The sequence below is a fragment of the Puma concolor genome, chromosome A2, assembly GCF_028749965.1.
Source record: "Puma concolor isolate L17-30 chromosome A2, mPumCon1.1.hap2, whole genome shotgun sequence".
NCBI classification, from domain to species: Eukaryota; Metazoa; Chordata; class Mammalia; order Carnivora; family Felidae; genus Puma; species Puma concolor.
This window is the reverse complement of record NC_141668.1, coordinates 155,631,149-155,647,595: the sequence shown is the minus strand read 5'-3', so window position 1 is coordinate 155,647,595 and position 16,447 is coordinate 155,631,149. Positions and strand designations below refer to the sequence as shown.

The 16,447-nt window shown below is 51.6% G+C and overlaps 1 protein-coding gene and 1 pseudogene across 1 annotated transcript; both read left to right on the top strand.

Annotated features, from left to right (window-relative positions):
- Positions 1 to 336: 336 nt before the first annotated feature.
- Positions 337 to 15,595, top strand: FAM240A (family with sequence similarity 240 member A). Its single transcript, XM_025916603.2, has 3 exons — positions 337 to 564; positions 10,433 to 10,578; positions 14,896 to 15,595. The coding sequence occupies exons 2-3, from the start codon at positions 10,436 to 10,438 to the stop codon at positions 15,026 to 15,028; spliced, it is 276 nt and encodes a 91-aa protein (XP_025772388.2). The 5' UTR covers positions 337 to 564; positions 10,433 to 10,435; the 3' UTR covers positions 15,029 to 15,595.
- LOC112853067 (U4 spliceosomal RNA) lies at positions 4,199 to 4,266 on the top strand (annotated as a pseudogene).
- Positions 15,596 to 16,447: the final 852 nt, after the last annotated feature.

Sequence of the window (16,447 nt, the reverse complement as noted above, 5' to 3'; positions counted from 1 at the left end):
GGCGGGGGTGGGGATCCAAGCAGACCTTAAAAGGCTGTCACCAAGTGCCACGTGTGGATTAGCAGCTCCAAAGGACAACACGCCTCTCTAAGTCGTCCTGTAAAGTGACCTCGAAGTGTGACTTGTCACGCCGTCCCGGGCTCTCTCACCCTCCGAGGGGTGGAGGGCGGTTTTGCCTGCTGATGCACAGCAGGTTTGAGCTCATGGATAATCCAGAACATGTTCTGGACAATAACTCCGCTTCCAGCCAAGTCATGGTCCCTGCAGGGCCTGCCAGAGCAGAAGCTTGCTCGCCCTGGGGTGGGTAGGGGGAGCAGGCGATCGGGGCTATTTTTCGCCAGGAAGAGGCCACCGTGTCCCTGGAATGTGACCTCGGTGATTCTGCTACTGATTGGGTGCACATAACCTTGAAAGGTTGAGGCCTTTCTGTAACTCCTCCGCTCGGCATATAAAGGGTAGGGACTCTGAGGCTTCGGGACTGGGCTGTGACCTCTGTAACCCTCAGAGCTGCAATATTTGCGCTCCTTTCCACCGGATCAAGACAGGCGCAGATTCATCTCAAAGGTAAACGATGTTGAACTTGATTGTGCCGGAGGCTGGATGTTCATCTTGCACTTCTCTGGGGCAAGCGAAACGGATACACCCCTTGTGAAAACCTCTTTTTCAGCCCCTGCGATGTATCTTTCCCTCCCATCCTCCTACCTTACCTCTGCTAGGGAATGACTTAGACATCCTAATGGGGCTTTTCCATATCTAAGATATAGATTTAAATGATGCATTCAAAATGAGCTCAACCCGGGGCTCCTGGGTGGCTCGGTCGGTTAAGCGTCTGACTTCGGCTCAGGTCATGATCTCACACTCCGTGAGTTTGAGCCCCGCGTCGGGCTCTGTGCTGACAGCTCGGAGCCTGGAGCCTGCTTCGGATTCTGTGTCTCCCCCTCTCTCTGCCCTTCCCCTGCTCATGCTCTGTCTCTCTCTGTCTCAAAAATAAATAAAAACATTAAAAAAATGAGCTAAACTCTATGAGAAAGCCAGAAATCAGTACCAGTGTTGTGTTCACTTAACATGGCTCTGACAAGACGCAATACTAGAAAGAAAACAGTGCCTGTTGAGGAAGAGATGTGGAAACCTCCAGAACCAATATCCTCGAGGAATATTTAAACAGAGATGCTCAGCCACAGGGGGATTCTCAGAAGGCTGATGCTTAAAAGCACGGACTAAATCTGGGGCTTTGTAATTCTGAGGCAGAGCTTCCGAAACTTTAACATGCACATGAATCATCTGGGGATTAGGTTAAAATGCAGTTTTTGATTCAAATCTTGGCCTTGATGAATTCTGCATTTGCAGCAACTTCTAGGTGATGCCTCTGCTGCCAACTCATGGGACAATTGAGTTATCAGGATTCGGTGGTGTTTCAGGGACAGTAAATGATCTTAAACAATCAATGGCTGAATCTTATCAAATCAGCACAAAGTCGGGATACATTTAAACAAATTTTTTTTAATGTTTATTTTTGAGAGAGAGAGAGAGAGGATGAGCAGGGGAGGGGCAGAGAGAGAGGGAGACCCAGAATCCGAAGCAGGCTCCAGGCTCCGAGCTGTCATCACAGAGCCCGATGCGGGACTTGAACTCATGGAACCGCGAGATCATGACCTGAGCCGAAATCGAAGAGTCCGACGCTTAACCGACTGAGCCACCCGGGGGGGGGCCTCCCCCCCCAGGTGTTTGCCAGTTTTTACCCTTTCGCTCACTGAAGGACTGTTAAGTTGTTTCCATTTTGTGGCAGTTATGAAGGGAACTGTGCACAGGCGTATAGGCTGTTGCTAGAACATAAGCTCGCATTTCTCTAGGCTCAATACCCGGGAGTGGTGTTGTGGTCTTCGTTTCGCTTTGTTAAGAAATAATTCTTGTAAGAATGATTCTTGTACCACGTGGCAGGCCCCCAGCAGCGGCGTCTGAGCCTTCCAATCGCTTCACACCCATCCTGTCTCGCACTCCATGTTGTCAATGAATCTTATTTGGGCCAGTCTTGGGTGGGTGGGGGGGCAATGGTATCTCCGCCTGGTTTGAACTGGCATTTCCCCAGTGGCTAATGATGTTCAACGTCTTCCACTGGACTTACTCGATATATTTGCATCCTCTTTGATGAAGCGTCTGTTAAAGTGCGCTGCCCATCTGTTAATGGGTCGTTTGCTTTCATCGTGTTGAATTTTGAGAGTTCTTTATATATTCTGGATACAAACCCTTTGTCGTCTCTGTGATTTGTGCATATATATATATTTTTCAATTTGTACCTTGTGCTTCATTCCCTTAACTGCCTTTTGCTGGACAAAGTTTTTAAATTTTGATGAACCCCAGGGTGGCGATTTTTCCTTTCTGGATTAGGCTCCTTTTGGTGTCACACTTAAAAACTCTGCCTAGGGGCGCCTGGGTGGCGCAGTCGGTTAAGCGTCCGACTTCAGCCAGGTCACGATCTCGCGGTCTGTGAGTTCGAGCCCCGCGTCAGGCTCTGGGCTGATGGCTCAGAGCCTGGAGCCTGTTTCCGATTCTGTGTCTCCCTCTCTCTCTGCCCCTCCCCCGTTCATGCTCTGTCTCTCTCTGTCCCAAAAATAAATAAACGTTGAAAAAAAAAATTAAAAAAAAAAAAAAAAACTCTGCCTAACCCCCGGGGCTCCTGGGTGGCTCAGTCAGTTAAGCCTCTGACTTGGGCTCGGGTCATGATCTCTTGGTTTACGGGTTCCAGCCCCGTATCGGGCTCTGTGCTGACATCTCAGAGCCTGGAGACTGTTTAGGATTCTGTGTCTCCCTCTCTCTCTGCCCCTCCCCCTTCACGCTCTGTCTCTCTCTCCTTCAAAAATAAATAAACATCAAAAAAAATTTTTTTAAACTCTGCCTAACCCCGAGCCCCAAAAACTTCTCTTATGTTTTCTGCTAAAAGTTTTAGAGTTTTATATTTTATATCAGACCTATGATCCATTAAAAAAATTTTTTTTTAATGTTTATTTATTTTTGAGACACACACACACACAGAACGCAAGCAGGGGAGAGGCGGGGGCGGGGGTGGGGGGGGACACAGAATCCAAAGGAGGCTCTGAGCTGTCAACATTTTGTTCATCAGCACTTTGCAGTTGTTAGCAAACGTACTTTGTACGTGTTTTGTTAGATGTGCCCCTAAGTATTTCATTTCGGGGAGTTACTGTGAATGGTGTTGTGTTTTGAGTTCCGGTGTCCAGCTGTCCGTTGCTGACGTGTATTAATTTTTATGCCGCCATCTCCTGTCTTGCACCCTTGCTAGGAATTAGTTCTAGGAATTTTTTTTTCCATGGTTTGTGTCATGTGCACCGGAAAAGAATCTGTGTTCTGCCACCCTGGGGTGGAGAGATCTATAAATTACACTTAGACCTAGCTGGCTGGTGATGCTGTTCGATTTTTCCAGATCCGTGCATGAATTTCTCTCCGCTAGTTCCCTGTTTCGGTCAGATTCGTGCGCGGGCAGCCCAGAGGCCAGCTTAGGCGTCTGTAAGTAACTTTGAAGTAACTTGTGAGTCCACCCACTTCCATGGTATCCCCGGTAATTTCCAGTTCCCTGGACTCCCCTTTCCAGTCCTTTGGCCCGAAACCTAAGCTTTAGTTACCTGGTCTGCTGAGTGCTTCTGGTGCTGCACTTCTATCTGGGGTCAAGTGCAGAGGGGGCCAAGAGAAGAGCTGCAGGGGTGGCTCCACCAAGAGGACCACAGCCCCTCCTGGCGGACCAAGTTGTGCTGCCCTCCGGGTTTTGTCTTGATATTGCCAGTGGTCCATTCCACCGCCACACCTCCCATGCCTCGGAACCTCCTGGAGACCAAGAGACTAGAGAAAGGAAAAGCACGTAATTTCCCTCCTTCCCTGAGCATTACGAGTGTCCTTTCTCCCTAAAATCAGGGGATGGGGAGCTCTCTCTGGCTGTGTTCCTGCCTGGATCCCACAGTAAAAACTTGGTGCCATTCAACGGTAATAGGAATTCTGGTTTTCTCAGACCCACCTGCTACCGTTTCCTCTCTAGCGTCTTCCATCAGCTGCCCTGTGTCTTCGTCTACTGTCTCTGGAGCTGCATTCCCTGGAGAGACGGGGGAAGAGCGCTTCCTCCACTTATCTGGGGCCAGAACCCTCCGTTCCACTTCAAGCCATGACCTCCACGAAGCTTGTTGAAACGTGGTGGAGCTTTGCGCAGTGGCAGTACCGTAGCCAATGAGGTTTATCCGAGGCGCGATTATTGCTAATTGAAACGTGGTGGAAAATTGTCACAAAATGGCTGCTCTTATCAGGTGTCGGCAGCGTAAGAAGCAGCTTGGTGGCACGTATGGTCCGCCACGTGCAACAAGCTGCTCTCGCCAGGAGTCCTGAGAATGACCAGCATAAGCCAAAATTCTTAATAAAAAAAAAAAAAAAGAAGAAGAAGACTCACATTCCTCAATTTAGGTTTAATCCTCCCAGGAACCTGAGGCCTGGGATAGTAAACGGTTTGCACGGTGTCAGGGCTCACAGGGGACAAGTGCACCTTTGTTCTGGGTGACTCTCTAACACCAGCTGGCCTTCCATGCAGCACAGAAGCCTCACCAACGTAGAGGTTCCGTACAATTCGTGGAACCGAGGTGCTGTGAAGGGGTTATGTGCCGTCATTCTCCTCGAGCACGAATTGATTTTGTGACCTAAAGTTCGCCAGTGGCCCTGAAGTTACGGCTTTTCCGAGCTGGTGACGATCGGCTGGAAATAATGTGACCAATTCTCTCAGTGGGAGTGCACTGGTGATGGTATTCTTGGTGGAGGAGATGGAGAGAACGGAGCCATTTCTTTCTTTTATTTTTTTTTAAGGTTATTCATGTCTGAGAGAGGGTAAACGGGGGAGGGGCAGAGAGAGAGAGGGAGAGAGAGAATCCCAAGCAGGCTCCGTACTATCAAGGCCGAGCCCGACACGGGGTTCGATCCCACAAACCGAGAGATCATGACCTGAGCCGAAAGCAAGAGTCAGAGGCTTAACCCACTGAGCCCCTCACGCATCCTGAGCCGTTTCTTTATCAAGGACAATGCCCTCTGTTTCTAAAGGGTTTTCCAGCTATTCATATTTTCCTTGCCTCGTCCTCAAGGTACAGGAGCTGTCTCCATTTTGGAAGCCAGGAAACGAAAACACACACACGCTCACAGGAACACGTGTTACCCGTGGAGCAAGGGGCTAACCCCCCAACACTACGTGCCACCAGAGTCTCCCGAGAGGTTAGAACCGGGGAACTTGGATGCATCTCGAGTCCAAAGGCAGAAGACATTTCTTCTCGGCTTCTACTGAGGCATCACCTATGTGAATAAAATACACCCGGTTCAAGTGTACGATTTGATAAGTTTTGGCAAACCATCTCTAGAAATAAGCTATAGAACATTTCTAGAACCCTAGAAAGTCCCTCATGCCCCTTTGCACTAAGTCCCCTCCCCTGCCCCCCCCAGGCCACGCCCCTCTGTCTCAGTCGGCTCTGCTTCTGGGGGCTCTCATCACCTCCTCCCCGCACCCTGGGTGCTCCCACCCACTCATCCTGCAGGCCCTTGAACCCCTCAGACCGGGTCAGGTGACTCTTCCTGTGCCCCACCCCACCCCCATTTCAGCTCCCGTCACAGCTCACCCCCTGTTACACCTGAAGTCCCCTGAGGGGACCCTGAATCATCCTAGTATCACCAGTCCCTGGGGTTGGGGGGTTAGGAGTCCCAGATGTCTTTAACTCCCTCTCTCCTCTCGTACTTGTGTGTTTTCCTAAAAGTTGTCATTAATTTTGCCTCCTTGATGTTACACAACCGGTTAACGGCAGCCGCCACCGTGCTGGTCATATCGGGGACGATGGCTGAAAGTTAGGAAGAGGATGAGGTAGCTCGTCCAACAGCAAAATGCATTTTTTTCTTAGAGAGCCTGCTCCTTTGCACCATAGTGGCGTTGGCGTTTTCCAGCAAAACAGCTGGTTAGGTTGTAAAATAACACGGTGGAGACAGAAGTGGAGATAGACGCCAGCGTTCACCCCAGAAGGGACTCGGCTCTCCCTCGGGAACACACGATCAGATCTTCCTTCTTACAAACGTGGGCACCCCCCGATGAGTGGGCGTGGTGAGGCTCATCTCCGGTGTATCAGAGGTGAAAGGACATAAGAATGACACCGGTCACAAGCTTTTACCAAATGCTCCTCTGAGCGTGACCCTAGATGGGACGTTGTCTAATCTAAAAACCTGAGAAGCTTCTGCCTTGTCATCTAAGTGTCCCTACATAGGAGCCCAACAGACCAGGAACAAAGCCAAATGAATCCTAGCCACGTACGTAGTCCAGAGGCCAAACATTCGATATTATGTACATATAAGGAAAAGTGACACTTAACTTAGGGTTTTCGAATATGCTCTATTCGCCATGGCTAATGACGTCCCTGTGCCCGGCAACAGCCTGAGAAAATCAGAGGGCCACCTAGAAGGATGCTGGACACACGTCTGTGTGAGGCATTTTCAGGAGCGTGATCTGATTGAACCTTCATAAAAATCCCATTTCACAGAAGACAACACGGAGGTGCAGGATGCATAAAGGAAACCCCGAAGCTCTGAGGGGACCACTGCAGGGTGCCCGTCCTCCTCTCTCTTACCCTCCCGCCTGCTGGGTGGGGAGTCCGTGTCCCGGGAGTGAGCAGGGAACACCGTGCGTTAAGCGGGCAGAGCAGGTACACCCGCACACCCGCTACAGGCGAGAGGAGATTTCACAAATATCCGATGCCGGGAGCTGCGGGGACAGGATGACAGAAGAGCAGCAGACCAGGACAGCCCTTTGCAGCCCAGGCACAGGGTGTGGCTCAGGGAAGGGAGAGGCCGGAGGGGCACCCTGAGTCCCTCTGTAACAAAAGAAGAGAGCTAGAGCGTGCAGGGCGCGCTGAGGAGGGCTGGGGAGCGGAGGTGGGCGTTTGCAGACGGTTTGGGGGGCCAGCCCTGGAGCACAGCACCGGAACACATCTGAAAGCGGGGTGCAGGGCATTACGTTTATGGCTGCAAACAGGCCCAGTGGGGCCCAGACCCTCTTTTTCCTGTGACCAGCAGGGTCCAGGAAGAAGTGTTTTGATAAGAAATTCAAAAAAATTTTCAAAAGGGGGCGCCTGGGTGGCTCAGCGGGTTAAGCGTCCGACTCTGGGTTTCCGCCCAGGTCATGATCTCGTGGGTTGTGAGTTCGAGCCCTGCATCGGGCTCAGCGCTGACAGTGGGGAGCCTGCTGGGAATTCTCCCTCTCCCTCTCTTTCTGCCCCTCTCCCACTGGCTTTCTCTGTCTCTCTCAAAATAAATAAAAAAACTTTTAAAAAACACGTTTTGAGGGGCGACTGGGTGGCTCAGTCAGTTAAGCGTCCGACTTTGGCTCGGGTCACGATCTCACAGTGCATGGGTTTGAGCCCCGCGTCGGGCTCTGTGCTGACAGCTCAGAGCCTGGAGCCTGCTTCCGATTCTGTGCCTCCCTCTCTCTCTCTCTGCCCCTCCCCTGCTCACGCTCTGTCTGTCTCTCTCAAAAATAAATAATCACTGAAGAAAAAAAAAAAGAGAGAAAGAAATGGAAGCCTGAGGCTGGATGCAGACTGTGCACACAGAAGGGACACTTCACAACCGCTCACCAGGCTGCACTTGCTGTGTTTGGGTCTGGAGGCTGCCCAGACGCAGACAGGCAGAGAGACAGGGAAATCCAGAATGGAAGCAGGCTCCAGGCTCTGAGCTGTCAGCACAGAGCCCGACGCGGGGCTCAAACTCATGAACCTTGAGATCAGGACCTGAGCGGAAGTCAGACACTTTACCGCTAATCGACTGAACCACCGGGCGACCCGAGAGCCTTCCCATTTTCTTAAACATTAAAAAAAAAAAAAAAAAAACAACTTCAGAGTAAAAATGAACCCTCCAAATTCTGTGGGAAAAATACTCTAATGAGCATTTACTCCCCCAAACTGACTCTCCCCTGCACGCCAGAAACTTCACATGAACTCACAATTCTCAGGATCAGCGGGTTCTTTCCTTTGCCCTCCCCGAGAAACATGTTCTGCAGCCACATTCGCTGGCCAGGTCCACCAGGGCCAGTGGGCAGGCAAGGTGACGTGACAGTGTCCCTCTTACTGTCCCTGCAGACTTCCCCTCGATGCCCAAAGCACTGCAGAGGAATCACTAAAGATACTGGGTGGGGGGTGGGGGATTTCGTCAATTCAACAAGTACTTATTGAGCACGGCTATGCGCTCAAGACATTGAGATAAAACAGGAAAGATCCGTTTCTGAAAAATTCTGCTCTGAGGCAGGGGGGCTCACTGCAGTCAGTGAGCCCTCTGCTATATTTCCAGGGAAGTACGAGATCACTGAGCACTTCCAGGGGGTAGGAGAGTCACATTCCTCCTCCATGGCCAACAGCTAGGGGCAGTGGATGGAGCCTGGGCCCTGAGTAGGACACCTGCCCCACTCACCATCTGAATGACTTTGATGAAGTCAGATGGCTACCTCTGAACCTCAGTTTTCTTACCTGCAAGATGGGAAAATAGTGCCTACTTTGCAAGACGGCTATGACTGTTATACTCCTTAGGCCTCTATGCCCAGCCCTCGTCACCTCGGCTTCCTTGGACCCAGCGCCGGACAGAGATGTGACCACAGCACGAGAGGACAGGATTCAAGATGGCAGTTCTCACCTTGGCTGCACCCTGGAATCACAGGGCGGGAGCTTGAAAAATCCCTGATGCCCAGGCCACACCACGGGCCGCTGAAATCGGACGCCCTGGATAAAGCCCTGGCATCAGGTCTTTGTAAAGCTCCCCAAGAGATTCCAACGGGCAGCCAAGGTCAATAGCCGCTGATCCAGAAGGAAAGAGAAGTGCAATTCTTTCTTTTCTATAGAGAGTTGGAGGAGTTATTATTGCTGTTAATTATAGTATCATGCCCTGTGCAATCTAAGGTTGACGAACTATAAACGTTGTCTTTATTCAGAAATTTATACAGTGCTAAATAGTTTCACATCCACGATTACATTGTGATCTTCAGAGAAATATTATTTTATTTTTTAATGTTTATTTTTGAGAGAGAGAGAGAGAGAGCACGTGAGCGGGAGAGGGGTAGAGAGAGAGAGAGACAATGAATTAGAGGCAGGCTCCACCCTGTCAGCGCAAAGCCCGATGTGGGGCTCGAACCCACAAACTGCGAGATCACGACCTGAGCCGAAGTCGGACGCTCAGGCGCCCACTGATCTTCAGAGAAATTTTAAAGGTGAAGAGACTGAGGCCCAGAGAAATTTATTGACAAGCAGAAGGTGTGAACACAGGTCCACGGTCAATGTCTGGGTTCAGACCCTCTCTCCTTCCACCCCGCCCCACCACCCCAGTCCGTCTCCGCGAGAAAGCTGTGGTCCAGACCAGCAGGCTGAGATCTGGACCCTAGGTCCAGATGCCCGTCTCCCTCTTCCCCCGGGTTGGTAGCACCCAGGCATCTCAGATTCTGCCCGGCATGGCTCAAGGTCCCTCCCCGCGAGCACCCCTCCTCTGCTGCTTCCCATCTTTGCACAGGCGTCAGAGTCTCCACCGACAGCCCCTCACCCGCATTTGGCAGGTGGAGTTGGCCACCCCCCAAGATGCCTTGTGAACCCGTCCATTTTCCATTAACCTGGCCTCCACCGCACGGTCATTGCGTCTCTCCGGACGTTTCCAGTAGCCCGCTGCTCCTCACCCTGCACCCCTCTCCCCTCCGGCCCCTGCTTCTGACCTGTCCCCCGGACCCAGTGAGGTCTGGGAGTGAGTCAGAGTTTCTTCGTGTAAAACAGCGATCGTTCTTGAGTGTCTGACCTGGAGCGTTCCACACCCAAGTGCGTGCACCCACCCACCCACACACACACACACACACACACACCTCAAAGCTGCCGGCTCCACGTGTATCAGACACTGGGACCGTCACGTGTGACAAACCCCTTTAGTAAAGGGCTTGAAGACACGCAGAAGTATGCAGCCTGCCTTCTGTTAGTTACAGTCATGGGGCCACAGGCAAGTTCTGTAACTGGTCACACGTCTCCCCCATAAAATGAGGAGGGTAACGCCCACTCACGGGGGGCGCTGCGGGCATCGATAACGAACTAGACCGTGCATCCAAGCCTGGCACGCGTCACCTGCTGATGCAGAGTTGAGAAAGCCCACTCTTCCGGAAGGAGGACGGAAGGGCAGAGGTCTCTGCCCGGCCTCGCTCCGCGGGGGGACTTCCGCATTCACACCACTGTATCCCGACGACAGGCCGTGTGGCCAACCCCACCCCCCACCCCCGTGAGGTTCTGCCGCTGGCCAGGACCCCCTCAGATAAGTGGCAGGGGCTGGATTCAAATAGTCTGTACCCCCCAGAGTCTGAGGGAGCGTGTTCCACGGGGGTTCGACTGATACTTTCCTTTTCAAGGGGATGAACAATCAGTACATCCGCCGGGAAGTCTTCTGCGGAAACACCTGCCACGAGCTCAAGCGTTTCTGGGAACGGGAGATCGGCAAGCAGACCTACTACCGACAGTCGGAGGAATATCGCCTGGGAAAAAGCGCCCTGAGAAAGTACGTGGCTCGTTTGTCTTTTTTTTTTTTTTTTTTTTTTTTTTACTATTCATTCGATTTTAAGAATAGACATTCATTTATTTACTTTTGAGAGAGAAAAGAGCATGAGCACAGCAGGGGCAGAAAGAGGGGGAGACAGAGGAGGATCTGAAGCGGGCTCTGCGCCTTCAGCCCAGAGCCCGACGCGGGGCTCGAACTCACGGACCGTGAGATCATGACCTGAGCCAAAGGCAGACGATTAACCATCTGAGCCACCCAGACGCCACTGACGTGGGGCTCGAACTCACAGACCGTGAGATCATGACCTGAGCCAAAGGCAGACGATTAACCGTCTGAGCCACCCAGACGCCACTAAAAACAAAATAGACTTTATTCTTTAGGGCAGTTTTAGGTTCCCAGCAAAACTGAGCAGAAGATAGAATTCCCATATCCCCGGCCTCCCAGGCACAACCTCCCCGCTGTCAGCATCCCCACCATGAACACACATGGGCGAAGCATTACTGCCCTTGTTTGTCTATTTTTTTTTAAAGCAAAATTCATTTCCCCAGAAGAATGCCAGATGGGCATCTTAGAGAACATCATTATTTCAATTTTCCCGGCGTATGTTCCTGCCATCACCTATACTTACGGGCAGCAACTTTTTATGTTTGCTTTTCTTTTTTTTTTTTTAATGTTTATTTATTTTCAAGAGACAGAGAGAGCGCGAGAGTTGGGGAGGGGCAGAGAGAGGGAGACGAAGATCCGAAGCAGGGTCTGCACTGACAGCAGAGAGCCTGATGCAGGGCTCGAACCCACAAACCATGAGATCATGACCTGAGCCAAAGTCGGACGCCCAATCTACTGAGCCATCCAGGCACCCTTGGGCAGTAGTTTTTAAAATTCTTCTACATTAACAAATGTACCCTTTGATCTGTATCTTTAGAAATGGAAAAATCTCCCCTCTGGCACCATTTCTAGTGCATGAGGGTCACCCTAAATTTGGGGAGCAGGTCAGCAGATGAGCCCGTAAAGAGCAATCAAGCAAAGGAGACCGTGACCGATTCTCAGGGCTCGTCTGGGTGAAGACATGGGACACCCTGCGAAGTTCTCTGAGGGGGGCTGATGGGCGGTCACCCCTCTGCCGGGCATCCGTGAGGCAGCCAAACCAGTCCACCCAGGGCAGAGCGGCAACTCCCTTGAGCAGACCCAGGGCCGCCATGGCTGTGGGGACCTCGGCGGCTTACCACCCGCACGCGCCACCTCCACTTCGGAGCCAGTGAGGGGACAGGCCCATCTGGGTCCTCCGTCCCCATGGAACAGCTCAGCCGCCGTATGTTTGCAGAGGGCACAGCTTGTGTATGGCCAGGGGGATCAGCCCGACGTCAGGGCCCGTGACTCCACGCTGCTAGTGCGTGCTTGCTGGGCCAACGACATGCACCAGTCTGCGCGACTTAGACTCGCTGTTGCCTTCCAAACGCCCTCCTGAGTCCCAAGGGGAACCCAGCCTCTTGTACGAATGGAGAGCTGCTGGGCCTCATTCCTGGCCACGGGCAAGGGGAAGCGGGCTGTCCTCGCTGCTGGAGCGCCGTGTTAGGGCGTCTCCTCCGGGGATTGTCTGAGAAGCTGAGGTGGGCGGTCAGTCATTTCTGTGGTCCCTGCCACCTTCCTTCCCCAGGCCAGGCCACTCAGCACGCCGTGCACGCGTGTGTCTCCCCCCCCCCCCCCCCCCACGCCGGGGAGCGCGCAGAAGGCATCGGGTGCGGTGGAACTGCCTAAGGAAGATGCAGAAAGTGAGGTGCACGCCGAGGGATGAGCAAACCGGCTCCAGTCTGTTAAAGCATGACAGGGGCACCTGGGTGGCTCAGTGGGTTAAGCGGGCGACTTCAGCTCAGGTCATGATCTCGCGGTCCGTGGGTTCGAGCCCCGTGTCAGGCTCTGTGCTGACAGCTCGGCGCCTGGAGCCTGCTTCGGATTCTGTGTCTCCCCCTCTCTCGGCCCCTCTCCCTGCTCACACTATTTCTCAAAAAAGGAATAAATGTCAAAAAATTAAAACATGACAATGTATATGCACAGTGTCCGTCTATGCAACTTAACGGAAGACCGCAGGGGGACGCTTTCTGGCTGGTGGGATGGCGAGACTCAAATTTGTTCATCCTTCTCCTCCTCTTCCCATTTGAACCCGGTGGCCTCCTCCAGAGGGTCTCTGCTCTTACCGGGTAATCCGTCTTGTCCCGGCACAAAATGGAGGAGATGGCCCAGTTCATTAGGCTGTTCCGAGGCTGGAACAGGATAATGTCAGTTCCTTCTCCCCCGCCCAACCCCCAGCCCCCCCTCCCGCCCCCACACGTGGCCACTTAGTCCAGGATTAAATACAGCAGAGACCAGACACCAGAGGAACGGCCCCAGCCCCTGTGGTCTCTGGGTGAGCCCGCAGATCTCCCCGTGCCTTCATTTTCTCCTTATGACTTTTCCCACGGACAGTAGGAGGAGAGGGCTGTTGGAGAGTCCCCGCCTTTCACCAGCGGGGAGCGGTCGGTTGGTAGTGTTGTTCAGAGTTCCACAGCCCTACTGAGGTCTTGCCTCTTGTTCTGAAATGTGGGTATTGAAATCCAGCTGTCGTTGCAGATCTGTCTATGTCTCCTAACAGCTCTGTCGCATTTCGTTTCGTGTATTTTGAAGCTCTGTTTTCACACAAATGTTTAAGATCGTTACATCCTCTTGATAAATTGACCCCCTTGTTGCCAAACGACCCTCTTTCTCTTTGGTGATGTTCTTGGCTGTGAAATCTACCTTGCCTGATATTACACTCCAGCTTTCTTTGATTAGGGCTAAGATAGAATATTTTCCCCTCCTTTTGATTTTAACCTATTGCCACCTTCATATCAAAGGTGACTTTCCTAAGCGCCTGGGTGGCTCAGTCAGTTCTTGATTTTGGCTCAGGTCATGAGCCCAGGGTTGTGGGATCAACCCCCAAGTAAGGCTCTGCACGGAACATGGAGCCTGCTTGGGATTCTCTCTCTCCCCCTCTCTCTCCCCCTCTCTCTGCCCCCCTCCCACTTGCTCGCACTCTCTCTCTCTCTCTCTCTCAAAATAAAATAAAATAATAAAATAAAACAAAAACCGATTTTCCCGTAGGCGGCCTCTATTTCAATATCATTTTTTATTCAACTCAACATCTTTTCATTTTAATCAGCGGTTTACATCTTCAACGTTAATGCGCATGATTGGGTTTACATCTGCCAGCTTGCGATTTGTCTCCTGTTCGCTCATCTGTGCTGTTTTTCCTTTATCTCTTTTCTGCCTTCTTTTGGGTTCACTAAATGGTATTTTATGATTTCATTTTATCTCCTCTGTTGGCTTTTTAACGCCATCTGTTTGTGTTATTTTCAGGGTCGCTTTAGGGCCTCCATCACCGTGTGCCTTTGAGGGCCGCCTGGTCTCCCGGAGGGAGGGTGTGGGAGCCTTACGGTGGCCCAGCCCCCCGCTCCCCCTCCAACGGTGCAAAGTAAAGTTTCTCTTCCACACACGTCATAAACCCCACGTGACGTCATTGACAGTTTTGCTTTCAGACACTATCTTCTTTTTTTTTTTTTCAATTTTTTTCTTTAATGTTTCTTTTTGAGAGAGAGACAGAGACAGAGCGCGAGCAGGGGAGGGCCAGAGAGAGAGGGAGACACAGAATCCGAAACAGGCTCCAGGCTCTGAGCTGTCAGCACAGAGCCCGATGTGGGGCTCGAACTCATGAGCCGTGAGATCTTGGCCTGAGCCAAAGTCAGACGCTCAACCGACTGAGCCACCCAGGCGCCCTAAGGAGCTTAGAGTAGTGAGACAAAATTAGTAATATGCACCCACGCGATCGCCCTTCACTGAATTGCACAGATCCCGACTTCCATTTCGGGCCATTCTCCCTCTGCTTGACGGGTTTCCTTTAACATGTCATGTGGGGACAGGCTGCTGGTGCGAGTTCCTCCCGCTCTTGCATGGCTGAAGACAGCTTTACTTCACCTCTGTGTTTGAAAGATAGCTCTGCCGAGTGAACAATTCTAGACTGACAGGTTCCCCCCTCCACAACTCTAAAGACGTTGCAGCCCCAAAGGGAAAGTCTGAAGGGTCAAGATTAGAAGAGACTGAACAGAAGTGAGAGCTAAAGACATACCTACAAAATATAAAATATGCATATATTTAAATTTGCAAGTGCTCTGCATACCTTTTAAAACCTGAATGCACACACAGACACCTTCAGGGAGGGCAAAAAAAAAGGGGGGGGGAAGGAAGCATCCCTGAGCCAACAGCCGTGGAAATGGCTGCTCTGTTTGCGTGTTTGGTGTCTATTTCCAGGCTCAGAGAAGGATGGAGGCAGAGACTGGAAGCAAAGCTGAGACTTCAGAACAGCCCAGATGAGACCAAAAAGCGGGCAAACGCTGGCCGGGAGCATCTCGCTTCGCTGACCCAAGAGGATTCAAAGCACTGAGGTCACTGCGCCGGGAGAAGTCCATGCAAATGCCCGAGTCCCTGAGCTATGCCACACAGATGTCACACTGCCCCCAACCCGTGACGGATCTACCCGCGCGTCCTCCCGGGTGCCAACTGGGAATTATCAGCCAAGTCGGTCCCCTCCACGTGGGGGCCGGCATATTATCCCAAGTGTCCCTAAAGATGAGGTTATTTAATACCAGAGTTCCATGCAGCATGCTTCATTTCTGTATCGTTACCTTCCGATTTTGACGTCTACGTATTTTAAATTCTAAGCCCACGCGGGGTGCTGATCTTCCTGGTCACACTTTATAAACATTGCCCAGCAGTGCTGTTCCACATCTCTCCCAGAAACAGTTTCATGTGATCCTTTCCCTTGTTTTCTTTTTATGATACACGTACCCATCTGCAAGAAAAGCAATATTGTGAATAGCCGTAAAGATAAGGTTTGCCCAGAGATTGATCTGAGGCTATTTCCCCTGCATGTGAATTTAATTGGCCTCCTGAACCATTCGATCAGATCAGGATAACTGTAATAAAACTTGGTTGCCCGGCCACCACGGATGTGCACGCCCTGTGTTTCATTGCTTTATTTTATTTATTATCATCTTTTGATATTTCGTTGTTAAGTGATCTCTACACCCAACGTGGGCCACAAACTCACAACCCCAAGATCAAGAGTCACGCACTCTTCCAACTGAGCCAGCCGGACGCCCCCTCATGGCTTTGTTTTACGTCCCACACGCTGGCACTGGTTAGCTCTCTGGCTGAGGTATATCTGGCCACCCAACAAAGTGTTTGCTGTACACATTCCGGACTTTGAAATGGCACAGTCACTCCCCGGCAGAATCTCAGGTCTCCGGTATAGCGTTGCTGCTTCCAGAAGCGCAGACTGAAACTGGGCCTTGGCAACAGTTTCCGGCCAGGGCAAGGGCTCCGAGAGACCATGTTGTAAAGCATCTGAAAGCTGGAGGCACAGTGTTACCATGCCACGCCGAGGGCAAGGTAGGGACAATTCTGAACAGAGCAGATATGGTGCTTCTGTCCTCTAAGGGCCCTCATGTGCCAGAGAGTGCTTCCATCCACACCCCCAGGGAGCCCAGAAGGAGCCACCTGAAGTTAAGAAGTGCTGGGAGAGGGGCGCCTCGGTTAAGCTTCCGACTTCAGGTCATGATCTCACGGTCCGTGAGCTCGAGCCCCGCGTCGGGCTCTGTGCCGACAGCTCAGAGCCTGGAGCCTGCTTCAGATCTGTGTCTCCCTCTCTCTCTGCCCCTCCCCCGTTCATGCTCTGTCTCTCTCTGTCTCAAGAATAAATAAACGTTAAAAAAAAAATTTTTTTTTTTTTTTTAAATTTTTTTTTTTTTTCAACGTTTATTTATTTTTGGGACAGAGAGAGACAGAGCATGAACGGGGGAGG